This window comes from Marmota monax, unplaced genomic scaffold, assembly GCF_021218885.2.
Source record: "Marmota monax isolate L192 unplaced genomic scaffold, Marmota_monax_Labrador192_F-V1.1 WCK01_AAM20220418_F8-fsc00017, whole genome shotgun sequence".
NCBI classification, from domain to species: domain Eukaryota; kingdom Metazoa; phylum Chordata; class Mammalia; order Rodentia; family Sciuridae; genus Marmota; species Marmota monax.
The window spans coordinates 17976605-18003897 of record NW_026695241.1 but is presented as its reverse complement, the minus strand read 5'-3'; the positions used below and the strand labels follow the sequence as shown (position 1 = coordinate 18003897).

General features: G+C 36.8%; 1 protein-coding gene across 1 annotated transcript; it reads right to left on the bottom strand.

Annotated features, from left to right (window-relative positions):
• Nucleotides 1-723: 723 nt before the first annotated feature.
• On the bottom strand, nt 724-27264 carry Noxred1 (NADP dependent oxidoreductase domain containing 1). Its single transcript, XM_046441146.2, has 6 exons — nt 24261-27264; nt 16080-16279; nt 10459-10639; nt 9722-9873; nt 8923-9145; nt 724-1097 (listed from the first exon to the last, which is right to left on the bottom strand). The coding sequence occupies exons 1-6, from the start codon at nt 24413-24415 to the stop codon at nt 920-922; spliced, it is 1089 nt and encodes a 362-aa protein (XP_046297102.1). The 5' UTR covers nt 24416-27264; the 3' UTR covers nt 724-919.
• Between the last annotated feature and the right edge of the window lie 29 nt (nt 27265-27293).

Here is a 27293-nt window from a genome sequence, read left to right as displayed (position 1 = left end):
GGTTTAAAATGGTTCAAATAGAAACAATTTTAAATAAGATAGTATCAGAACAATCAGATATAACTGAAATAAGCATGGATAAGTCATAATTTAAGATTGTTTACCGAGTATTATGGCTTGAATGTGAAGTATCCTCTAAAAGCTCCTATGCAGGAATATCTGAGGTGAAATGATCAGAGTATGGGAGCTGTGGCCTGATCAGTCCATCCTAGTTTGAATGGACTAGCTGGTTGTTAACTGTGGGTGGGTGGGGTGTGGTTGGAGGAGGTGGGTCACTGGGGGCATGCCCTAGAGAAGGATTCAGCTTCCCTGTGCCACTTGTCTCTGCTTCCTGGTTTCCATAAATGGAGTGACATTCCCCCACTATGCCCTTCCACCAAGATGATCTTTCTCACCTTGGGCCCAAAGCAATGGAGCCAGGCCACCATGGACTGAATCTCTGAAACTGTGAGCCAAAATAAACTTTTACTCTTCTAAATTGTTCTTGTCAGGTATTTTGGTTGTAGCAATGAAAAGCTGACTACTACAGAAGCATTACTACTGAAGTGATAGGAAAAATCAAGTTGTTTGCCACCTATATACTATTACAGGAAAAGAAACTGCAATATGTAATTGTCCAATAATGAACTTAGCTTTTATAAAATTAATAATTGCGTTAACAAAGCTTTTCTGGGGAAGCAGTTTATATAAATGTGTTAGGTTGTGTAGTTTGATTTGGTTGCTTCTGAAAGCTAGACATACCCAAGCATATTGATATATAGGATCTCTTGTTTTATTTTACATTTGAAAGAGCCACTAGTACAATTTTCAAACAGGGATTGCAGTCACATAACTTCCCTAGCAATTGTGATAATTAGGGCCTAACCATTGTAGAGGAATCTGTGAAGGAAAAAAAAAAAATCCTGATTCCTGAGGTCACTTATTGGGATGGAGAGTCCAAGAGATCCACAGGCTCTTCTTCTTTCTTTGGAGCAATGCCAAATGAATCATAGTACAGGTAGGTCAGGTGGTCTTGAAGAACAGTATTGGTGGAGTGATACTGGCTAAAGGGAGTTTCCCTGAGTTGCACAGCAGTCAGATCAAACCAAGGAAAAGGCCTGGGGTGGGAAAAAATAGGTTATTTTTATTTAATGTCAGTATATTTTATTTGGCATTAAGCACATGACTGTGAGGAAAAAATTTCTAGACTTAAGGATTTCTCAACAGAAACTTCCAATCTGAAAAGCAAACAAAACAAAACAAAAACCAGAGACTAAAAAGAATAGAATATCCAAGGACTATGGAATAGCCACAAAAGATGGAACATACACATAATGATAATACTAGAAGGGGAAGAAAGAAAAGAACAGAATATTTGAAACAATAAGGACAGAATTTCCCCAACTAAATGTCAGATACCAAATTAGAGATCCAGGAAGCAATCTGAGAATACCAAGCAGGATAGTACCAATAAAATAAAAAATAAAAATTCAAAACTAAATCTAGACATATTTTCAAACTTAAAAAAAAACAGAAGATAAATTTAAAAACTTAAAAAAAAAAAACAGAATATAAAGAACAATTCCTAAAAAAGCCACAGGAGAAAATGCCTTACCTAGAGAAAACAAGAAAAAAATTGAACTGACGTTTCCCCAGAAACCATCCACACACGAAGACAAAGAAGTGAAGAAAGTGGCAAGGAAGAGAACAATGAGTAGGTATCACTAGTGTTGACAGAAAAAAAAACACCAATCTAGAAGTCTGGGTCCTTCCAAAGTTAAAGAAATAAAGACTTCAATAAACAAGAATTGAAGGAATTTGTTGCCAGTAGAGTTGTCTTGCAAGGAATGTTCAAAGAAGGAAAATTATACTTAGATCTATGTAAACAAAGGAAGAGCATTGAAGAAGGAATAGTGAAGGTAAAATGAAACCCTTCATTTTTCTTATTTTTAGTTGCTCTAACAGATAACAATTTGTTCAAAATAATAGCAAGTCGTGTGTGTGTGTGTGTGAAATGAGTGCCAGCAATGATACAAGGAACTGGAGGGAAGAATCAGGATTATTTTATTATAAAGTACTCATACTACCTGTGAAATGGCACAGTATTTAAAATTGTCCTTAGATTAGTTTAAATGTCTAGTGCAAGGTTGTTCATAAGAGTAACATATAAGTCAATCTCTTTCCTAGACAGCAGAATCTTGATCCATTTTCTGTCATTATAATCACATACTACAGACTCCCTAACTTGATTTATAGATTCAGTACAGTCCCATTCAAAATCCTAGCAAGTTGTTTTATGTGTATTGGCAAATTAATTTTAAGGTTTATATGAAAGGTCAGACTCACAATAGCTAACTCAGTATCAACGGAAAACAACAAGTCAGAGAATCCATACCACCTGACTGAAGACATATTATAAAACAACATAATCAAAATAGTTAAATAGACATGATCAATGAGACAGAATAGAGAACCTAGAAATAGATCCACATAAATATACAATATAGTTAGCTATTCTTTAACAAAACTCCAAAAGCAATACAATAGAGAAAATATGGTTTTCAATAAATGATGCTAGAACAATGAGACATACAGAAAAAGAAAATCTAGACATAGAACTTATACCTTTTACAAAAATGAATTCAAAATACATGATAGATATGGGACTGAGGCTGTAGCTCAGTGACAGAGTACTTGCCTAGCACATGTGAGACACTGGGTTCGATCCTTAGCACCATATAAAAAAATAAACAAAAATAAAGGCATGATGTCCATCTACAACTACAAAAATGTTTTTTTTAAAAAAATACATGATAGATTTAAGTGCAAAATACAGAACTACAAAATTCCTAAAAGAAAACAAGAAAAATTCAAATGGGTTTGGCATGACTTAAATTGTAACATGAAAGGTATGATCCATGCAAGAAAGAATTGATAAACTGGATCTAATTAAAATTTAAAATTTCTGCTCTGAAATATACTGTCAAGAAAACAAACACAAGCCTGGCACTGCAGCGTGCGCCCATAATCCCAGTGGCTCAGGAGACTGAGGCAGGAAAATCACAAGTTTAAAGCCACCCTCAGCAATAAAATAAAAAAATTTTTAAATGTCTTGGGGCTGGGGTTTTGACTTGGTGGTAGCATGCTTGCCTAGCATGCATGAGGCACTGGGTTCAATTCTCAGTACCACATACAAATAAAGATCCATCAAAAAATAAAAATATTAAAAAAATAAAATGTCTCAAAAAAAAGAGGAGATATACAATTAAAAAGTATAATTCACCAAGGATATATTAAAATTTGTAAACTTATTTATCATATAGCATGACTTCAAAATTTATAAGCAAAGATGATTACAAATGTGAAGTGAATTTTAAAAACTACAATTGCAATGGAAATATTAATATGCCATGCCTCTGTAACAGAACATCTGACAAAGAATATAGCACATTATTTCTCCAGTTTTAATGTGCATAAGTATCACCTGGGATCTAGTAAAAATGCAGACTGTGAGTCCATAGGCCTGGGGTGCCAGGTTCTGCATTTCCAAATAAACTTCCAGGCAACCAACAGATGCCAGTAATTTGGGGAGCAAAGAGTAACAGATTTGACTAACACAGGAACTTTGTGCCCAAAACACAGTCATTATTTCAAAGGCAAACAGCACATAGATGAAGAGATTAGATGAAAATTTTCTTAGTTCTTCCTATTTCTATTATAATAATCTGAAATGAAATTAAATGAGCCATACATATTTAAGAAATTAAGAAAGAGAACCACAAAATAAACTAAAAGAAATGAGGAACTAATTATTAAAAGTATTTGAATTAAAAATGAACAGCTTAGTCAGGTGTGGTGGAGCAGACCTGTAATTTCAATTACTGGAGAGGCTAAGGCAGGAGGACCACAAGTTCAAGGACTGAACAACTTACTCAGAGATCATGTCTCAATGACAACATTAAACATCACTGATTCATTTCCCAGTTAATTAGTCACAGCTAATATTAATAGCAGTTATCATTGAAAAAATGGGATTTGAGGTATGGGACAATATCACTTTTAGTTTACAGTTTATATGCTTTTTGCCACAAACATATTAGTTTTGTTGTTTTTTTTAAAGTCCACATAAAAGAATAAATGTGTAAAACAGTTAAGATTATTTAGAAAAATATTAATGAAGGGAACTTGCTCTACCAGGTAGATAATACATCTACACATGGCACACTGCAGTGACTAATTGTGGTATGGATATAGGAAAACAAGACCACAGTTCTGGAGAGTGTACAAATATGCCCATAAATATATCACAATTTAGAAAATAAAAGTGATATTTCAAATTGATAAGGGTTTTAGGACAATTGGCTTTCCAAAGTGAATAAAAGAATAAAAATCTCAAGTTGAAGATTTAAATATTTTAAAAAATCAAGTACTTAAAGAAAATTAAGAGTTATCTTAGGATAAGAAGGATCTTTATAACTTGAAACTATGAAACAATAAAGTGATTTGACAAATTTTATTACAAAAATTAGAATATTTTGAATAGCAAAAGATACAAAAAAAAAAAAAAAAACAATGACCAGGAAAAATATTTCCAGTACACAGAATAGGGAGTTACTATTCCTACTAAAATCTCCTACAAAGCAAGTAAAACAGTCAAAACAAAAGTAGGCAAAGAACATAAAATGAGGCTGAGAGAAAACACAAGAGCAAAAATTCATAAGTTGGAAAGAGAATGAAGAAGAAATAACTATGAACCTACATGGGAATGCTGACTCCTGTGTCAGCAGTAGCAAAAGCCACTGTCCATTTACATCAAGAGCCCCCAAAAGACTTAGGAAGTGGGACCAAGTACATCTAGAAGTAGGGGTAAGAGGGGACTAAAAGCAGGATACTGGTTAAAAATCTTAAAAAAAAGAACATGCCTAGTTATTTCTATGCTGCACCATCAGGATTCACCCCTCCCCATTCCTGACAGTTTTTTTTTTTTTTTTTTCTCTAGAGAGGGTCAAACAGAAAGTCTTTGGGCAGGAAGTAAATAAATATGCATTGTTTAGTGTTGAGGGAAGAGATATCATGTTGAAAAAAGAGAAAATAATGAAGTAAAAAAAAATATATATATACAGTGAATAAAACACGCCCCCCCCCCCAAACACACACACACACACACAAATTTCTCTAACCTGGATTCCAAAAAACTGATCGCCAAGTATATCTCTTCTAGGTAGGAGAGTGGAAGAAGTCTGACTCACCAAGAGAAAAGTCTAAAGATACCAATATTCAGGGTTTCCCAAGGAAACAACTGACCGAATCGGTCTATACTAAAGATCATTGTGATGATCAAAGTTTTTAAACAATTGTGTGTGTGTGTGTGTGTGTGTGCGCGCGAGTGCGCTAGAGATGGAATCTGGGGCCTCATGAATACTAGGCAAGTACTCTACTACTGAGTTATACACCACACCCCCAATCCACTTTTTAGTATCCAGGATCTTGAATATGAACAAACTATCAAGATTCCCCATTTATTTGAAGAAAGTTTCTAAAATGATAGAGACCAAAACAATTGATTAGAAAACAACTTAAAAGAAACAGTCTACTCAGAGAAGAGAAAAACAATAATAGTTGATATTCTCAAAGGGCATATTGCAAAATGAAATGACAGCAGGATGCTACATAAAATAGGAATATTTAGAGAGTAAAACAACTTTTAAATGTAAAATAAGATAGCAAACATGAAAATATTCTGCTATTAAAATACAACATAAAGGCTGGGCAGTGGCACATGCCTGTAATCCCAGCAGCTCAGGAAGCTGAGACAGGAGGATCAGGAGTTCAAAGCCACCCTCAGCCATGGCAAGATGTTTAGCACTCAGTGAGACCCTGTCTCTACAAAATAGGGCTAGGGATGTAGCTCCAAGGTTGAGTGCCCCTGAGTTCAATCCCGGCTACCTCCACTCCCCCCCCCAAAAAAAAAAAGACAGGAAAAAAACAAGATAATTGAGGAAATCTCTTAGAAAGCAGAGAAAAAAATATATCAAAGATAGGAAAGATGAAAGTCAGAGGATCCATCCAAGAAGTCCAACATTTGACTAATAAAAATGCCACAAAGGGAAAATAGAGAAACAGGAGAGGGGACAAAATTATGAGACATAATTAGAGAAAACAGAAGAATTTAGTTTGCAAAATCCCAATGAATATGCTGTTGGTGGTGGTTGTCTTTTCTTTGTTTTTGTGGGTGGCAGAGACATGAGTATTTGTTTTACAATAAATCATTAAACTATATTTACGGCTTTATGGATAGGTATTCTATGTATGTATTTACAATTTTTTAAGTTAAAGGGAAGAAAGGTCCACCAAGTGTTCAACAATGAATTAAAATAGACCCACTGTGTGAGTCAGCTTTTTGTTACTGTGACCAAAATACCTGAAATGATCAATTTAGAGAAAGAAATGTTTATTTGGGGCTCAGGGTTTCAGAGATCTCAGTCCATGGTTGGCCAACTCCATTTATTTGGGCCCAAGAAAGTCATCATGGCAGAAGGGTGTAGTAGAGGGAAGCTGCTCAGCTTATGGCATATGGGAAACAGAGAGAGTCAAGGAGGAACCAGGGACAAAATATAATCCCCCAAGGGCATGCCCATAGTGACCTGCTTTTCCCATCCACACCCCACCTGCCTACCGTTACCACCCAGGAATCCATTCAAAGGAATAATCCATCAACTGATTAGGTTATGGGCCTCATAATCTAATCATTTTACCTCTGAACATCCATGAGCTTTTTCAGGGGACATCTCACATCCAAACCATAATACTCACATTGTGGCACATAATAAAATCTCAAGATACTGAGGTAAAAAGAGCTTATCAGCTTCCAAATCAGAAAGAAACAGATTTCAGACAAAGGATCAAGAATTAGAGTGGTATTGTAACTCTCAACAGCAATTCTGGAAGCTCAAAGACAATGGAGCAATGCCTCAAAATTCTGCAGGAAAATTATTTTCAACCTAGAATTCTGTATTTGGCTATGTTCTCAGTGAAACATTAGGCGAGAATAAAAAACATTTTAAGATATAAAATATCTCTAAAAGTTACTTTTGGTGTACCCTTTTCTTTAGGAAGATACAACAAGGTATGTTTTACTAATATAATAAATCAACTATCACAGAAGTCAAGTGGTGTTCAAGAAACAAAATAACAAAGAGATGAAAGAAATTCCCAGGATAATAGAGATTATAAAAATAGAGATTAACCCAAGACAATAGAGAAGAAAAATCCTCAATCTGAAAGCATATCACACCCTAGAGAATAAACCGCCCATCAGTGATTCACTGAAATCCAAAAGAAAGAGGGAAGAATCAAGGATTACTTCCAGGGCTCTAGTTTGAACAACCTGATGAAGCACTATGTAATTAGATAAGAAACCCTAAATGAGCAGGGTATAAGAGCAGATGCGTCTTTGGACATGTTGCGTTGCAACAGAGAGCGAGAGTATGCACTTACCAAACAGCATTGACACAGAGTTATGAGCTATCAGAACAAAGATGGCAACCTAAGTTCCCGAAGAGATCACCCAGGAACAAATGTAGAACGAAAAGAAAATAGGGCCTAGGATAGCCCTAAAAACTCCCAGATTTCAGGATGGGAGAGAGGAAGTCAACAAAAGGAGAGATCAGAGAGATAAGAAGAAAATGAAGAGAATGTGAGTATTATGGTTTAGATATGAGGTGTTCCCCCAAAGCTCATGTGTGTCAATGCAAGAATTTTCAAAGATGAAATAATTAGATTATGAGAGCTATAACCTGATCAATCCACTGATATGGATTAACTGAGTGATAATTATAGGCAGGTAGGCTGTGGATGGAGGAGGTAGGTCATTGGAAGTGTGCCTTTGAGGTTTATTTTTTGTCCCTGGTGAGCGGAGCTCTCTCTCTGCTACCTGATTGCCATATCTTGAGCTCCATCCTTCCTCCATGCCCTCCTGCAGTGATGTTCTGCCTCACTTCAATCCAGAGCAATGGAGTTGGCCATTAATAGACTAAGACCTCTGAAACCATGAACCCCAAATAAACTTTTCCTCCTCTACATTGTTCTTGTCAGGTCTTTTGGTCACAGCTACAACAGGTAGACTAAAACAGTGGGGAACCCTGAAAAACAAAAGATATTGCTTCAAGAAGGATGACATGCTTAATAGTCAAAGAGGAAAAGGAGTTAAAATTGTACAGTGAATTTCATGACAGGGAAGTCACTTATCATAAGAGCAACAATTTTTACTATGTGATATCAAAGATTAAAAAGATTGATTTTAGAGTTGTCAAGCTATAGAGAAATAGCACACTTGTGTTGTTGGTGGAAATGTTTTTATAAGCAATTTGGGAATATCTGTCAAACAGGAAACATATGATATCTAACCCAGATACTTATCCACATACTTTTCCAACAGAAATTCTGGGTCAAGTGTGAAAAATAAGTACAAGAATGTTCAAAGCAGCCCTTTGTACAAAAGTTGAGGCATAAGGAAATAACTATATCAATATCAAGTGGATATAGGAATGATCAAATTTAATAAATGTTTCTAATGGATGCCTATGCAACTGCTCATAAATGAAGCAGATATGGTTGTGCTAACATGGAATGGCATGAAAAAGCAGTATATGTAGTTCCCATGTATCTGACACCATACACAGGAATGAATATGCATGCACTATTATAATGGCAATATAAATGTGTTTGTAAATACATAGGTAGGTAACAAGACAAAAATAAAAACAGAGGTAAAATTTATGAAATGGTATTGGGGCAAAGGAGTCTTTTACTTTGCTACCAATCAAATTTTTTACAAGAATGTATTATTTTATCAATTTTTAAAAAGAACATGAAAGGATAAAAGAGCATCTACTAAGCCAAGAATATGGGAGAACTAGAATGGTTGGCTGGCTGACATCTTACCTTCTATGAAGCAAGTTCTTGACATAGGATTTGCTGATGACATGTGGTAGCTGAAATTCTGGGCAGGATTCTTCATGTTTCATACAGTCTTTGAAGTGAACAGAAAGAAATAGTTGATTCAAAAGCTGCAGTGCTTGTCGGCAATCCACATTGCTTTCTGTGCACATGTTTAGGGCTGCATAGATTAATCCCTCCAGCCATTTGATATTGAGGATTATTCCCCCTACACATCAATGAGAAAGTAAATACCAATCAGCACACCAAAAATGAGTTACAGGGATCCTAGGAGAAACCCGAGACACTGATTATAAGCCACAGGTTGGTAATAAGGACCTGGAGATGAGCAAACACTCTTCCCTCCAATAGGTAACAGCTCAATTTTCCCTTTATAACATCATGTGTTGACCATACAAAGGAGGACAGATGACTAATGTAGACATTGCAAATGAGGCAAAAGTTTATCCAGAATGGTCCTTGCCAATAATGGAAGGTACTGGAGAAAATTTAAGATTAGAATATGGGAAAGCCATTTTAGTTCCAGATATTGCATTCTCTTGTTTATTTCCTCTGGCTATTTCCACTTCATCTTTAAGAGTACAGATAACCAGCCTTCTCAATATTCCCTAATTATGGCTGCTTTTTATCATCAAACACTGATCTAATTCCAAACCTAAAGGACTGAGAATATATTTAAGTTGTGCTCTCCACAACAATCACGCCATTCAGGGATTTAATGAGATCAGAACAGGTGAGGGAAAGGCAATTTCAAAAGAACACCATAAATATAGTGAATCGTTACCATCAGGACTGTAGGGGCAGGTAGCCCGAAGAATCACAGGATCTTGGAGAGCAGCTGTGATTTCCTTATTGGCTCCCCAGATCTTCTCAAAATCCTCAACACAATGATACTGAGGTCGCAAGATGTTGGTGTGGTTCAATAATAGTTTCAACCTGGAAGGCACCAAAACTGGGAATGCAATGCCATTTATGCCAAAGACTGGGATAAATAATATATAATCTATTGCATTCACACCCAACACCAGCAAACAGGCTTTCCTACATAGCACTGCTCAGAGGCAAATGCAGGTCTAGGTCTGCAATGAGGGCACTAATTAGTTGGATTGTTCATCCATCCATCTAACAAACACTAATTGAATGTTTTCATGTGCCAGGCATGAGGCTAGATACTAGGAGTAGAAAAATAATATTTGATACATATTTATAGTAACCTCTCATGTTGTTGACTGTTAGTTTCTCTTCTCATTGATGCACAGAGGAATATCATTCAGCTTCAAGTAGTGGGAGATAATGTGCTCCTACAAATTCTCAACATTCACACAGCAAACAAATATCTCACCCACAAGCACTCTTTGTGGGAAACTGGGGAAGACACAATTAGAAAGGCTGGCTGGGTCTTTCAGCAGATCAAGCTGCCTTATCTTTATTACTGGGAATGACCAACTCCAAGAGGGAAGCAGTAGTAAGAGATAAGAAAACAGCAGTTCTGCCAATTCTGTTCTTGTCCTAACAAGATACCTGGGTATTGGGATGGCTGCTACAAAGCTGAACACAATGCAGGCCTTTTCAAGACTGGTTTGAATTTGTATGCAGATATGAGGCAGCTGAGATGGCAAGCAGCAGAGGAATATCACGTTGGCCCAACCCACCAGACCAGAATTATGGTAAAAGCACTGGACCCCCAGCTTCTGGAACTCGGCTGAGAAGGATAAAGGAAGACAGAAAAAGAGCACAGTACAAGGAGTTTGACCTGAGCATCAGTTATGGGGAGAGGATGATCACTATTTTATCTCAGTAAATCAACCCAAGACTTGCTGCCACACATATCAGAAGATACTCCTATCTATCTTCTTCGAGCTACGCAGCAAGCCCTAAGCCCGTTGCTAAAGCAGCCAGTGCTACTGCAGCAACATTTGAGATGCTAATACAATTAATTTTTATCTTACTTTTACACCAAATGCTAGAATTCTTCAAAAAGTTTTAAGAAAGAAAAAAAATCTCTCAGCTTCAGTTTACTGAAGATTTACAATGGGCCAGAGAATTTACTTTATGTACATTATTTAAGGTAATCCTCATAAGGATCTTCTGAGGCAGAGCCGAGTTGTATTCCTATATTATAGAAGAGGAAACTCAGACTTCAGTATGCCATGTGACTTGCCCAAAGTTATACAGCTCAGTGTCTTGGGTGGGTAAGACTAGGAGAGTAGAAAAGTATAGAGCAAACACTGGGAAGAGTTTGGAAAGATTTAAAGAGTTCATAATGTAAGTATACACAACTTAATAGGATATTTATCAATACAGAGAAATGTGATAATTCATGGAGTGCATAAAAACACTCACTGGTAGTTAATCATTTGATTGTATTTAATTCATGGAGTGCATAAAAACACTCACTGGTAGTTAATCATTTGATTGCATTTAATGCAATACAAATTTTTCAAAAGTGAGAATTTAAAGCATACACTCACATCTGGCACATATTTTAAGTGTCATTGAAAAAAAGGATATGTGGGGAATGAGATTGACCAAATTATATTGTGCCTGTATATATGTATGAATATTTAACAAGAATCCAACCAGTATGCATAATTATAATACACTGACAAAACTTTTTAAAAAGAAAATATGAGAGACACTGGAGAGGTGACTTCTTATTTTAACAACCAAGAATACATGACAGAAATGATGCTGAGATTATCCAGATACTCATGATCCTGGAAAACAGATAGGACAAAGAGAAAGTTTAGAAAGCAGGTGCATGCATCATTCTTCCATGAGTTGTTCTAATTCCTTACTCTTGCATAGAAGTTGATGCTGATCATTTTGAATCTTTGCTTCTTTACACAACACACAGAGGAATTTTTTTAAGAGAGATAGAGAGAGAGAATTTTTTTTAGTATTTATTTTTCAGTTTTCAGTGGACACAACATCTTTATTTTATTTTATGTGGTGCTGAGGATCGAACCCAGCACCCCGTGCATGACAGGCAAGCACGTTACCGCTTGAGCCACATCCCCAGCCCACATAGAGGAATTTTTAAACTAATTTTATTACTAAAAACATATTGCTTCCCAAAGAATATATGTACTATATTGAAATATCATATTTACTCATTCTACCACTGGGGCTAGGAAATATGCCTTAATCTGGCACAATCGAGCACACCTGTAATCCCAGGGACTCAGGAGGCAGAGGCAGGATGGTTGTTGCAAGTTCGAGGTCAACTTCTACCACTTAATGAGACCCTATCTCAAAATAAAAAATAAAAAATGGGCTGGGGATGTAGTTCAGGTGTAGAGCACTCCTAGGTTCAATACCCAGTACTGAAAAAAACAGAAAGAAAGAAATACACCTTGAGTAATAAGACTTTTTAAAAAAGTTTCCTTTCTATAGAAAGAACATTTACAAATCAGTAAGAAAAACATAGGCACTCTAACTTAAAAAATGGGCCAATACTGAAAAAAGATGAAATAGCAATAAACTTACAAAAAAATGTAAATTCCTCTAGAGATCAATTAAAAACAGGAAAAATTGAAAAGGCAATTAGAATGGCAATGTTAAAAATGATTCCCAGCATTGACAGTGGCATAATAAAACAATTTTCATACAATGCTGATAAAAATTTACACCTGAACAAGATTTTTTGAGGTTAATTTGAAAAAAAAATGTATTAGAAATTCCTTAACAAATAAACATATACTTACCACATGACTCAGCCATTTCACCCTCAAGTATTTACCAAAGAAAAATGAAAGTAAGGAATGGGAATATAAAGTTTGCCTAGCATGCATGAGGCCCTGAATTCAATCCCCAGCTCCACAAAAAGAAAGAAAAAAGAAAGCAGTGCACATGAACACTTACATTAAAAATGTTCATAGTGGGGCTGGAGATGTGGCTCAAGCGGTAGCGGGCTTGCCTGGCATGTGTGCGGCCCAGGTTCAATCCTCAGCACCACATACAAACAAAGATGTTGTGTCCGCCGATAACTAAAAAAATAAATATTAAAAATTCTCTCTCTCTCTCTCTCTCTCTCTCTCTCTCTATCTCTCTCTCTCTCTCCCCCTCCCTCCCTCTCCCTCTCTCTTTAAAAAAAAAAAATGTTCATAGCGGCAGCTGGGGCTATAGCTCAGTTGGTAGAGTGCTTACCTTGCATTAACAAGGCCCTGGGTTCAATCCCCAGCACCCCCCAAAAAATGTTCATAGTGGCTTTATATGTGATAGCCAAAAACTAAATAATCTATATTAACAGGTGAATAAACTATGCAATATTAATACAATGAAATGATACTCAGAAGTAAAAGGATATTGATACATGAAAGACATATCTCAAAATAATTATGTAGAGTAAAAGAAACCAGACCGAAATAAATGCAAACTGTATGACCCCATTAATACAAAAAAAAAAAAATTCTAGAGAATACAAACTAATCAATCTGTAGAGACAGAAATCGTTGTCATTAAATTCTTGGGTGGGGAGCTGCAGGGATATAGAGATTCATGAAGGGCAAGAGGCAACTTTTGAGGGTATGCTCATTATCTTGAGTGTGTTGATGGCTTCACAGGTATACTACTATAGTTTGGATATGAGGTGTCCCCCAAACACTCCTGTGTTAATGCAGGAATGATCAGAGGTGAAATGATTAGATCACAAGTTCTATGACCCAATCTGTGGACTAATCCATTTGATGGATTAATAATTTGAATGGACTAACTGGGTGTAAACTGTATGCAGGTGGGGTGTGCCTGGAGGATTTATATTTCCTTGGTGCCTCACTTGCTTCCCCTGCCTGCCCCTACCCTCTCCTTCCCAGCTGCCATGAAGTGAGCAGCTTTCCTCTGCTACACCCTACCACCATGATGTCTTGGTCTCACCTTGGGCCCAGAGTAATGAGCCAGAAGACCATGAACTGAACCTCTGAAACCATGAACTCAAAATAAACTTTTCTACTTCTAAGTTGGTCTTGTTGAGTATTTTGGTCACAGTGACAGAAAACTAACATATGTACACGTGTCAAAACATTAAATTATGGGCTGGGGATGTGCCTCAAGCGGTAGCGCGCTCGCCTGGCATGCGTGCAGCCTGGGTTCCATCCTCAGCACCACATACAAACAAAGATGTTGTGTCCGCCGAACAACTGGAAGAATAAATATTAAAATTCTCTCTCTCTCTCTTTAAAACAACAACAAAAATAAACATTAAATTATATGCTATGTATGTAGTTTATTGTATGCAAATAACATCTTAATAACATTATACCCTCATGTTGATCTAGTAATAACTGACAACCCTGAGAAGAAGATTACAGGTACTTATTATTTTCTTCTTTCTAATATTTTTATTTCAAAATAAAACATAACTTTCAAAAATTATGTACAAGAAAGTTCAACTAAATATTTATGGCACAGTTATGTAAATTACAGTATATCCCATACTTTGGAATGCTATACAATCTTAAACTCATATTTACATTAATCTATTTACTGAGATAAATAAATTTTAAATCCTGAGACAAAAATAGAGAAAGGTAGAATGGGCATGGAGGATCTGGCACTCCTAGCCACTGCCCAGACACACACCTTTGCATCTAAATGTCCAGACCCCAGAGGCAGTAAGCATACCTGCCCAGAAGACACAGGGAGTGCTCTCAAAGACTGTCTGTGGGACAGTGGAAGGGTTTTAAATCATTATTGTGAAGTGATACAGAAACATGCTTATGATATATTAAATTTAAAAGGCATAATACAAACAGGTAGGCACAGTATCGACGTTATGGTTTAGATCTGACGTGTCCTGCAAAAGCTCGTGTGTGAGACAATGCAAGAATTTTCACAGGTGAAAGGATTAGATAATGAGAGCTATAACATAATCAGTGGATTAATTCACTAGTATGGATTAACTGGGTGGTAGTTATAGGCAGGTAGGGTGTAGATGGAGGAGGTAGGTCACTGAGGGTGTGCCTTTGGGGTTTGTATTTTGTCCCTATTGAGTGGAGCCCTCTTTCTGCTTCTTGTTTGCCTAATCCTGAGATGCTTTCCTCTGTCCTTCTGCCATAATGTTCAGCCTTACCTTCCGCCCAGAGCAATGGAGTTGGCCATCTATGGATTGAGATCTCTGAAACTGCAATAAAATAGACCTTTTCTCTTTGACACTATTCTTGTCATATCTTTTTTGATCACAGCAATAGAACTGACTAAAACAATAACTGAGATAATTAGAGAAATCAAAAGGAAAGAAAGCTGGGCTGGAAATATAGCTCAGTTGGTCGAGTGCTTGACCTGCATGTACAAAGGCCTGGGTTCAATCCTCAACAGAACAAAAAGAAAAGGGCAGGGGCAAGAAAACTGATAACCCTGATAAGATTATTACAGGTAGTTATTATTTTCTTCCTTCTGATATTTTATAATATATATTATTTATATTGTTTTATTTTTCAGGTTTTATTATTGAAAGATGATTTAGATACAGTGCCACACAGATCTGAAGTATATGTTTTGAACAGTTGTAAAAAATGCATACATTCATATAATTCATACTTTTCTCAAGATGTAAAATATTTCCATCTCCCCAGAAATTCCTCCAGGACCTTTCTCAGTCTTTCTTACCAGAAGTAATCATTGTTCTTATTTCTTTTTCTTACAGTACTGGGGATTGAACCCAAGGTCTTGCACATGGTAGGTAAACAGTCTACCACTAAGCTATATTCATAGTTCCTCCTTGCTCTTATTTCTATCACACAGGTTAGTAAATGGAATTATTATTAAACATTTTTTGAAATCCAATAAATGTTATTTTAAAAAACTACCAGGCCAACTGCAAATATTTGAAACTGTTTAACGCCCACCAGAATTTACCTAGTTGAGTTAGAAGATTTGAACTTTGTATGGAAAGCTTCCCTGAATCCAGAAGATAATTCACCACCAAGGACATAGGCAGGAGAGGCTGATATAAAACAGTTCAGTGGAGAGAAAGGTTGTTTTAAACCACATGTTTAAAAGCCATCTTTCTAGCTTTTGGAGCTAGCAATCTAAGCACTCTGGTGCTGTGCACAAGAATTCCCCGTTTAAAGGGACTCTCAAAATGGCTTTGAAATCATCTAACCAGCACATCTAAACTCCACTGTCTAACACACATTGCTCACCCAGGACCTCTGGCCTCCGAGTGGAGATCCGCAGACTTGCAGCAGGGATGGGGACAAGTTGTAGCAGTGTACGAGCCAGTTGCTTCCCGAGACGGCCACCTCCAATGATGCCAACCTTTAGGTTCCTGTTGTCATCTATGTCCACGTCACCTGATTTAGTTGAGAGAGAGCTGGAATTTTGATTCTTTTGTAATAATTCTCTGGAGAATGAACAGACAAACATACATAAATATATGTACACACTATAGCTCTTCCTGTCAACGTCTAATGTTCATTGCTTTCATTTTCTCAGAAGCCTAGTGGCACCTTAGGTACTTCAGAGAGAAAGCATTTCAATCGTGTGCCATTTACCCAGCTCTACTAACAAATTAAATGTTCCATCTGAATAAATTTTTTAGAAATGTTATCACACCCCCTTTCCAAGGGACCAAAACTAGATTAAAACCTTTTAAAATGAACATCTTTTGGTTACATACATTATGTGTTTTCCTGCCATCTTAAACACAAGTCTGAATATTTAATCATTTCATTGACTTTGGGCCATCACTGTGAACAGCCAATCTTGTACCTTATACCATAGTGTGTGACGCATGTGGACTTACTCCTTTTTGTTTTCAAGGCTGACAGCTGTCAAATTTTTTTAATCATGATAAAGAACAAATAACAAGCAATTAAACATTTTAGCTATTTTTAAGTGTATAGTACTATTAACAATAAGCACACTATTGTGCAACAAATCTCTAGAAAGAGACAGGAGGATCATAAGTTCAAAGCCAGCCTCAGCAATTTAGCAAGACACTTAGCAACTCAGTGAGCTCCTGTCTCTAAATAAAATACAAAAAGGGGCTGGGCATGTGGCTCAGTAGCCAAGGACCCCTGAGTTCAATCCCTGGTAGCAAAAAAACAAAAACGAAAACCTAAAACTACATATCCATTGAATAACAACTCCCCTGCCCCCAACTTTTGGCATTCTACTTTCTGTTTCTGTTTCTGCTTTAGATGCCTCACTGAAGTGTAATCATGCAGTAGTTATCTTTTTGCAACTGGCTTATTTCACTTAGCATAATGTCTTCAAGTTTCATCCATGTTGTAGCATAAGATTTTTTTTTAGGGCTGAATAATATTCTGCTGTGTTATATAACACAATTTCTTTATCTCTTCATCACCAGTGGACACTTAGATTGCTTCCACATCTCGACTACCAGGAATGATCCTGCAATGAACGAATGTGCAAATATCATGCTGAGATTCTGTTTCTAATTTTCTTGGATATATACCCAGAAATGGATTTTTGGATCATATGGCAATTCTGTTTTTAAAATTTTGAGGACCTTCCATATTCTCCTCTGTAGTAACTACACCATTTTACATTCTTACCAACAGTGCACAAGAGTTCCAATTTCTCCACATCCTCACCAAAACTCACTTGTTTCATTTTCTAATTACAGCCATTCTAACAGACATTCTAATAGGATAGTTCATTGTGAATTTGATTTGCATTTTCCTGATGATTGGTGATATGAGCATCTTTTTATATACCTGTTGTCCATTTCATGTGTGTGTGAACATATGTATGAAATATATATATAGTGAAATATACACAAGTAATGTGTTTGACTTCATTCGTTAATAGGTGGATAACCAATTTCCCAAAAACTATTGGTTGAAGAGACTATCCCTGTTGTGTAAATTTGGTATAGGATCACTTGACTGTATTATGTGGTTTATTTCTGGGGTATTTTGTTCCATCAGTCTATTGGCCAACTTTATGCAAGTACCAAGCTGTTTTGATCACTATAGCTCGGTAATGTGTTTTGAAATCAAGAAGTATGAGGCCTCCAGCTTTTTTATTTTTTAACTTTCTCAAGATGGTTTTGGCTATTCTTTTGAGATTCCATATAAATTATTGCATGCTTTTATTCTATTTTTACCAAAAAATGTCTTACTAAGTTGCTGAGGATCTTGCAAAATTGCCCAGGGTGCCTTGAACTTGAGAGCCTCTTGCTTCAACCTCTTGAGAGTCATTGAGTTTACAGGTGTGTACAGCATGAACAATTTAATACTGTAAGTCTTCCAATCTATAAGCATAGGGTGTCTTTCCATTTACTTAAGTCTTCTTAATTTCTTTCAGCATGTTTTGTTGTTTTCAGTGTGCAGGCCTTTTACCCCTTTGTGTTAAGTTTTTTTTTTTTTAAATTATTTGATGCTACTGCAAATGTGTTTGTGTTCTCTCTCTCTCTCTCTCTCTCTCTCTCTCTCTCTCTCTCTCTCTCTCTCTCATGAGCCCTTGAACCCAGAGTCTGTGTATGCATGTACCACTGAGCCATACCCCCAGCTGAGATTGTTTTCTCATTTTCAGATTATTGTTTGTTAGATTAAAGAAATGCTACTAATTTTTGAGTGCTGGTTTCATATCCTGCAACTTTGCTAAATGTTTACTAGTTTTAACAGTTTTGGGGGAAGAATTTGGGGTTTTTTAATTCAAATTTGTTATATATGACAGTAGAATGCATTACATTTCATATTACACATATAGAACACAATTTTCCATGTCTCTGGTTGTATACAAAGTAGAGTCACACCATTCGTGTCTTCATACATGTACTTAGGGTAATGATGTCCAACTCATTCCACCATCTTTTCTACCTCGACACCCCCTCCCTTCCCCTCTCACCCAGTCTTTGGGTTTTCTACATATAAAATCACTCATTATAAGCAGAGATCATTTTACTTCTTCCTTTCCAATTTGGATGTCTAATTTTTCTTTCTTCCCTAATTCCTCTCACTCTACCCGTACCACCATTGAGTGTGATGTTAGCTTGAGCTTTCCATGTCTGGCCTTTATTGAGTTGAGGTGATTTCCCTCCTTTCCTAGTTTGTTGAGTGTTTTTATCATCAAAGGGTTGCTTACTTTCTCAGCTGCTTTCTCTGCTGATCAAAATGATCCTGGGGGTTTGTCTCTTCTAAAACTTATGCTGAAACTTAATTGTCACTGTGACAGTTTTGAGAGATGGAACCTTTGGAAATTGATTGGGTTATGAGGGCTCCACCCTCATGAATTGATAAATGCCATTACCATGGTAGTAGGCTAGTTATTATAGGAGTGGTTTTGTTTTATGGCACTGGGATTGAACCCAGAAACACTCTTCCACTGAGCTACAGCCCTTTAAATTTTTTATTTTTGAGACAGGCTCTTGCTAAGTTGTAGAGGCTGGCTCACAATCCTCCTGCTTTGGTCTCCTGAGTTGCTGGGATTACAGGCATGTGCCACTGTACCTGGAGCAGGAGTGGCTTTGTTATAAAACAGCCCTCTTATGTACATGCTCTCTTGCTTCCAGTCTCTCTCTTTCTGTCTCTCTCTCTCTCTCTTAGTCTCTCTCTCTCTCTCTCTCGTAGTCTCTCACCAGGTGGACTGTGAGAAATAAATGTATTTTCTTTATAATTTATAAACTCTGTGGTATTGTTATAGCAGAAAAAAATGAACTAAGACAAGGTGTTATGTGAGGTTTTTGATTTGAGATCTCTTTTCTTTTTTTTTTTTTAGTTGTAGTTGGACATTTATTTATTTTTATGTGGTGCTTAGGATTTAACCCAGTGCCTCATATGTACCAGACAAGAGCTCTACCACTGAGCCACAACCCCAGCCCCCTCTCTTCTTTTTTAATGTAGGCATTTAGACCTATAAACTTCCCTTAGTATTGCTTATGCTGTTATGCCGTGTCCCATTAGTTTTGATGTCATGTTTCCATTTTCATTTTTCAAGATATTTTCTAATTTCCCTTTTTGTGTATCTGTGTGTGGTGCTGGGGATTGAACCCAGGACTTTGTGCATGTGAGGCAAGTACCCTACCAACTGAGCTACATCCCTAGCACTTCCCTTTTCTTTTTTGAGCCATTAATGAGTATGTTCATTTCCACATTTTTGTAAATTTTCCTATTTTCCTTTGGCTACTCTAGATTATTTGTTTTAGTCAGCTTTTTCATCACCGTGACCAAAAGATCTATTGATTGAAAAGAACAATTATAATTTAGGGTTTACCATTTCAGAGGTTTCAGTCCTTAAATGGCTTACTCCATTGCTCTAGACTCAAGGTGAAGTAGAATATCACGGCAGAGGGGCGTGGCAGAGGAATGGCTTAGGATTTGACAGCAAGAAGGCAAAGAGAGCACTCACCAGGAACAAAATAAAAACCTCAAAGGCACATGCCCAGCAACCAGCACATCCTACCTGCCTACAGTTACCACCCAGTTAATCTGTATCAGTTGATCAATCCATTGATTAGGGTACAACTTTCATAATCTAATCAATTCACCTGTGAAAATTCTTCCATTGTCTCACACATGAGCTTTTGGGGACACCTGTAAACCGTAACAATTTCATTGTGGTAAAAGATTCCTGATATGATTTTAATATTAGATGTGTTTAGACTTATTTTGTGGCCTAATGGTGATCTATCCTGGAGAATGTTCCATGTGTACTTCAGAATATATTGTTTCCTGCTGTCAAGTAGAGCGCTATGCATTTGTTTGTTAGATTCCAGCTGGATTCCACCCCTTTGTATCCTTATTTGGTCTCCTATCTGGTTGTTATAGCTTTTATTGAAAATGGAGAGTTGAAATCTCCTACTATTATTTGTTTGTTCTGTTTTGGGTGCTTGGTATCCAAACCAGGGCCTTGTACATGCAAGGAAAGCACTCTACCAACTGAGCTATATCCCCAGCCCCTCCTACTATTATTGAGTACCTTCAATTTTGACAATATTTACCTCATATACTTGGATGCTTTGATACTAAGGGCATATATATTTACATTTGTTATATCTTCCTGGTGAATTTGTTTTTTTTATCATAATAAATAAGTCATTCTTTGTCCCTCATGCCAGTTTTTGACAAAGTATTGCTGATACAAATATGGCCTATTTTCTTTTGGTTACCATTGGTATGGAATATCTATTTCTATCTTTTTAATTTCAGACTGTGTGTTGTTGTCTCTCCATTCAGCAACTCTGTGTCTTTTGATTGGAGAGTTTACTCCATTTATATATAAAGTAATTGCTGATAGGGAAGGACTTACTTTTGCCATTTTGTGAATTGCTTTCTGCTTTATCTTGTAGCTATCTTGTTCCTCTTTTTCTCTTGCTGCTTTCCTTTGTGTTTCATTTTTGTAATGATATGTTTTAATTCCCTTATCATTTTCTTTTGTTTATCTTCCATGGGGATTTTCTTTATGGTTACCACAGAGAAAGACATAAGAATCCTAGGTATAATAACTTATTTTAAACTGATATGGTTTTACTTTAATCACATATAAAAACTCTATTTCTTTACTCTTCCCCTCACCCATTTTTTGTTATTGTTGTCACAAATTACACCTTTTTATATTTTGTATCTATAAACATAATCAGTTGTTTCATGCTTTCACGCTTTCACAATTCTATATCAGAATTAGGAATTATTTATATAACACCTATTACAGTATTGAAGGCTATGTATTTGCATATATATTTAACTTTACCAGAGAGATCATTTTTGTATACTTTCATGTTGCTATCTAGCATCTTTTCATTTTAACATTAAGGACTCTCTTTACCATTTCTTGTAAGGCTTATCCATCAGTGATGAACTCCCTGATCTTTTATCTGGGAAGGTATTTTTTTTCTCCTCAATGTTTGAAGGAGTTAGACTAGATAAGGTATTTTCAGTTGGCTATTTTTTCTTACACACTTTGAATATATCAAATCACTCTTTCTGGCCTGTAATGTTTTTGTTGAGAAATAGTCTTTTGGAAGCTCCCTTGTATGTGAATTGTCTTTTTTCTGTGTTCAATGTTCTTTGATAGTTTGAATATGGTGTGTTTGTATGGGTTCTTTAGATTCAAGTTAGAGTTCTTTGAGCTTCTTGAATTTAGACTTTCTTCAAATTTTGGAAGTTTAGGGCCTGTATTTCTTCAAATAGGTTCTCATCTCCTTTTGAAATTCCCGTCATGCATCTACTGACCTGCTAAATGGTGTCCTCTATCTTCATCTCTCTTCTCCTCCCTTCTCCTCCTCTCTGCTTCTTTCTTCCTTCTGATTTCATAATTTTAATTGTCCCATCTTTGAGTTCACCAATCCTTCTGTTTGGTTAAGTCTAATGTTGAACATCTCTGGTGAATTGTCTCATTTCAGCATTCTGTTCTTCAGCTCAAGATTTTAATACTTTCTTTTTGGTGATATTCTCATTTGTTCAAGTGCTCTTTTTCTGATTTCATTTAGTTGTTCACCTGAGTTCTATAAGTCCTTGTGCTTTTTTATTTTTTTAAAAAAGATTGCTATTTTGAATTGTTAGGTAATTTGTAGATCTGCTTCTTTAGGGTTGGTTTCCAGAGATTGTTTGTTCCATTGATTGGGCCATGTTTTCTTGTTTCTTCATATATCTTGTTATTTTTTGCTGGGATTTGAGAATGTAAAAAACATCCACCTCTCTCAATCTTTATAGACTGGTTACATACTGGGGGAGAACTATACCAATTGTCCAACAGGAGATCCTGAGGCCTTCTTAAAGTTTTTCTGGGTAATGTTTTCTCTGGGTTTTTTTTTTTTGTTTTTTTTTTTTTTTTTTAGTTGTAGATAGACACAGTATCTTTATGTGGTGCTGAGGATCAAACCCAGGGCCTCACACATGCTAGGCAAGTAAGTGCTCTACCACTGAGCCCCAGCTCCAGCCCCTCTGGGCTTGTTTTTGTAATTGCCCAACTAGAGAAGTCAGTCTGTTTCTTTTGCAGGAGCTTGCGCTCGCTCGTTCTCTCTCTCTCTCTTATGTCTCACCAGGATACTGCACATTCTCTATTCTACAAGAAGCCACTGAGCTCTTCTTGGTTCTCATTCAAAGCATGTTGACCCCCATCAGGCAATCTTTCAGGCAACCCTGAAAAGCTAGAATGTTGAATATACATTTCACTTTTCTAAGGTAAAATCTCTAAATTGGGTGTTTTCTCCTGATCATACCAAGTTGCAGTGGTTTGAGAAAGGCTATCTCAAGTCAAGTGCAACCATTTTTCTTTACTCCTACCATGTAGCTGTTATTTGCTTTACATTTTCCTGGAGTCCACCAACTTATTAACTGGTTTCAAAAGTTCTCATAAAGCCTTTTTAGACATTTATTTTTGTTAAGTGTCTCTGTGGAATTATGAGGTCTTGGGCTTCTTATTCCTCCGTCTCCCCGACATCACCTGCAGACAGCTGTCAATTTTCACTATTGTTAAGATGAGTGAACCCCTGTCCTTCCATATATGTACTCTTTCTACTTAGCTATTTCAGTTTTGCATATACCTGTGAAATCAGGTAACATTTTTATAAAAATGTTATGATTTATTAAAATAAATGACTTATAAAAGCAAAACAGGCCTGAGAAATTGAGGATGAAGGATTTGAGTCTAAACTTTTCAGAGACTGACTTAGTATTGGTCCTGGATGCCTTTTTTTTTTTTGACCCAAGAGTAACAAAGTCTACCCTCTGAATACATAGAGTATTACTTTTATTTTTATTCACTATTTTATATTTGTTCTGTACTTTTGTAAAACCTAGAGTCTTAAAGCCTTAGTGTTTCCATATAAGCATCATAAGCCATATTCTACGGAAAGCTTCTCTTCTGGTGAAAGAGAACACTTTCTCTTAATGTCTAGCCAAATCTAAAATGCCTCCTGGAAAGTCCATATACTGGTTTCTCAACAGTTATCTTGGGTATAACCAACTTTATCAGTATCCTTGTTAGCCAATCAGCAAATTCACTGAGCGGAAGCTTCCTGCTCTATTTATAAATATGATCAATTCAAATGAAGTAGTCCACTAATAGGTCAGCTTCCAAAGAAAGAACTGATTCTATTTGCAGCCAATAGACAAGTAAAGGCTAGTCATTAGCAGCTGTGGAAAATAAACTGGTGGTCTTGCTGTATAAATGAATGATCATTAATTCACCAACTGAAAGGAAAATTGCACTAATCCATGTCTTATTATGCCAGGAGACCCTGGTATGAATTTTTCTGGGCCTTTCAGACCCGGAACGATTGAGTGCAGGTTGGAAAAGGTAAGAAAACAATCCTTCTACCAAATTTATTCTCCAATATAAAAAAGGTTAAGTCACTTATGGATTCTTAGCAGTGAGATCTTATCTATCTTCCTGAACTTGGAGACCTAGCTTACCTCAAATTATAGAATACTTTGCAGAAGAAAGTTGCATGGGCACAGGCCTCAATCATCAGTCCCCGAGAACGACCCTGCAAATACAGCCAGAAACGATCTTCCTCTGGAATCTCACTATCAAACTGTAGGGATTCAAGGTTCTCTAGCATGTCCATTTTCAAGCCACCATCTCCTGCAGTGACAGATACCAATCAAGATGGCTTCCTACCATGGAAAAACAGATCTATGCAGGAGAGCTTGTCTTATGGTATGTGTACCTAGGGTAAAGTTCTCATGATAGGCTACAGCACCTCTCTCTCCAATACTGAACCTGGAGTTCATATTGTTAAGTATGGATCCCCCTGAGGATTCTTTATCACTAGCCGCCCATGAATCCTACATTCATGAAAAATTTGAACAGAAACCCAAAGTAATATTGCTTCACATAGGCTACAGGCATTTGTTTTCAGCAAGTGAATATATATTAGCAATGGATTTCAGAGGTGTTCATGGGCAGGATCTTCTCCCTTCCATTCCCTAGGTTTCAGAAATAGGACAGGACACATAGGACCTTATTTCAAGGAAATCCTCCCTTTAACTAAACTTTCTGTGTTCCCCATAGGGTAGAAAAGAACCCAAACTAAATATCACTGGTCCCTTATCTAGGGCAGAGACATCTAGATTTTAGAAAATAAACTTGTAGATGTTTAATTCATCTATATACAACTCTCACCAACCCAACTGAGATGGACTCTGCTCCTCAGTACTTCTGGTCCAGGCAGATAACTAATACATATCTAAGTAGAATTACTTAAGAAAGTTTGTCATTATGACTCCTTAACTACCAGAGTACTTCAGTCTCCTAGTCTTAAAGGGGCCAGCCCCACCTGCAGGTTTTCCTGACCTGAACATGAAGAACCAAGTTCCTTTCACTACTTCTAGGAGTACTAAAACAGATCAGTATAGGACTCTTTTTTTCCCTAACAGAAGAGACTGGATTTCTAGTTGTTTTTTTCCCCCCCAGACTTGAGTATTATACAGATCTTAGCGTTACTTGAGTTACTCTTGCAAGCCTGTCTTTTGTTCAAGAAATCACAGATCAATTTTATAGCAATAGTGATACTGAGATGAGGACTTAAAAGCACTCAAGTCTTTAGTACTCTTGTTAAATTTAAAAACAAAAACTTTTGAGGTGAAATTAACATAAAATTAGCCATTTTAAAGTGAATAATTCAGTGGTACATTCAGAATATTGTTCAATTACCTCTATCTAATTCCAAAACGTGTTCATATCCACAAAAGGAAACCCTATTCACATTAAGCAATTTCTGCCCATCTCTCCCCAACCCCAGTCCCTGGAACCATCAAGTTGCTTTCTATGGATTTATTTATTCCAGATATTTCATATTAAATAAAATCATATAATACATGACCTCTTGCATCAGGTTTCTCTAATCTCTCTTTTAGGAAGGTTGCTATGTCACACTCCCAATCTCATTAAAAGCCAACTCCCTGGCACCTGAAGTAAGGAACATGATAGTTTTTAAATTTAAGAAAACACTTCCTTACATCGGGGCATTCTAATGTTGCAAGTGATGTTTCTAACTTCAACAGAAAGTGAAGCTCAAAACCTCCCAGAGCAGTATAGTGCACATATGTTCAACAGAACAGATATAATTTCTAGGCCTGTTTTTACTTATACATTCTCAAAAATAGGGATTCATTTGTAGCTTTGTAATGTCAATGTGGCTAGGACTAACTATTTTTTCCAGAATTCTCTTCATTGTTCATATCCACAAAAGGAAACCCTATTCACATTAAGCAATTTCTGCCCATATTTCGGGTTAGAGTGAACCACATGAGCTACTTCTGTCCAAAATCTTAAGGATGGAAATGAAACCCGCAACTAGTTTGTATTTCAGCTTGTAAGGCTGAAAGGCAGGCCATTCCGTAGTCCACACACATTGTTGCTTATCTGCTGGCTACCTTGGTATATGGCAGCAGATGGACCTAAAACTACTAAACCTTTTTCTGGATCCTCCTTCAGCTGCTTATTCCTGGGCGAGGTGTTTTTCAGCTCTATGACAAAGGCCACCAGCTTCTTGTTCAGGATACCCACTCCAAGGTTGGAGGCAGTGAGAAGAGAGATGGGTCCTAGTCTATTCTCATGGTTCTAGCTTGTCCCTGCTCTCCATCACTTTATCTCCATCTTCCCTTCCCAACTGTCTGCCCTGTGAATTTTAAGTTCTACCACCAGACATGAAGACAACTGCCTTACATAGACTGTCTATCTAGCTACCATAAGAATAAGGTCAAATCCCTCTAACAAATTAAAATACAGATTAGATAGATAATGTGTATATATACTCCTAATAGTTCTGCTTTTCAATTCTAATGATACACTAGGTAATAAAGTTCCCAACGTTTATCTGAAGATGAACCAATAACTTTAGCACAATCTAGCAAATTAGATTCTTATTTCTTCAACAGCAAGGATCATCAGAAAAGGAACTAAATATGAAGTTACCTGGAATTGCAAAGATTACAAAAGGGAGGAGCAAAAGACGGAGGCTGTCCCCCTTAAAGCAGGGTTTCTCAACAATGGCATTACTTACATTTGGGGCAAAATAATTCCTTGTTGTTGGGGGCTGTCCTATGCATTAGATGCCAGTAGCACCACCAAGTATGGCAATGAAAAATGTCTTCAGACATTGCCCAATGTTTCCTGAGGGGCAAACTTCCTCCATCGGAGAACCATGTCACCATAAAGCATGCTCTGTGCCTCTGTAGACGCATGGTGTCTTTTCCTCCTACCACTTCTCCCACTCCAAATACAGGAGTACAGAACTCTACAGGGTTACACATTATCATACCCCCACTTCACAGATGAAGATGAGTCCAGAGAGAAATGGATTCACTCAGCACCACATAGCTTGTCAGTGGCAGAGCTGGAAAAGAAGTTAGGTCTTGTGGTCACTCAGCTTAGTGCTTTTTCTGTTACCATACAGCCCTGCTTTGCCATAAGCACCTTTACTCTATAACCTGACATGTGTT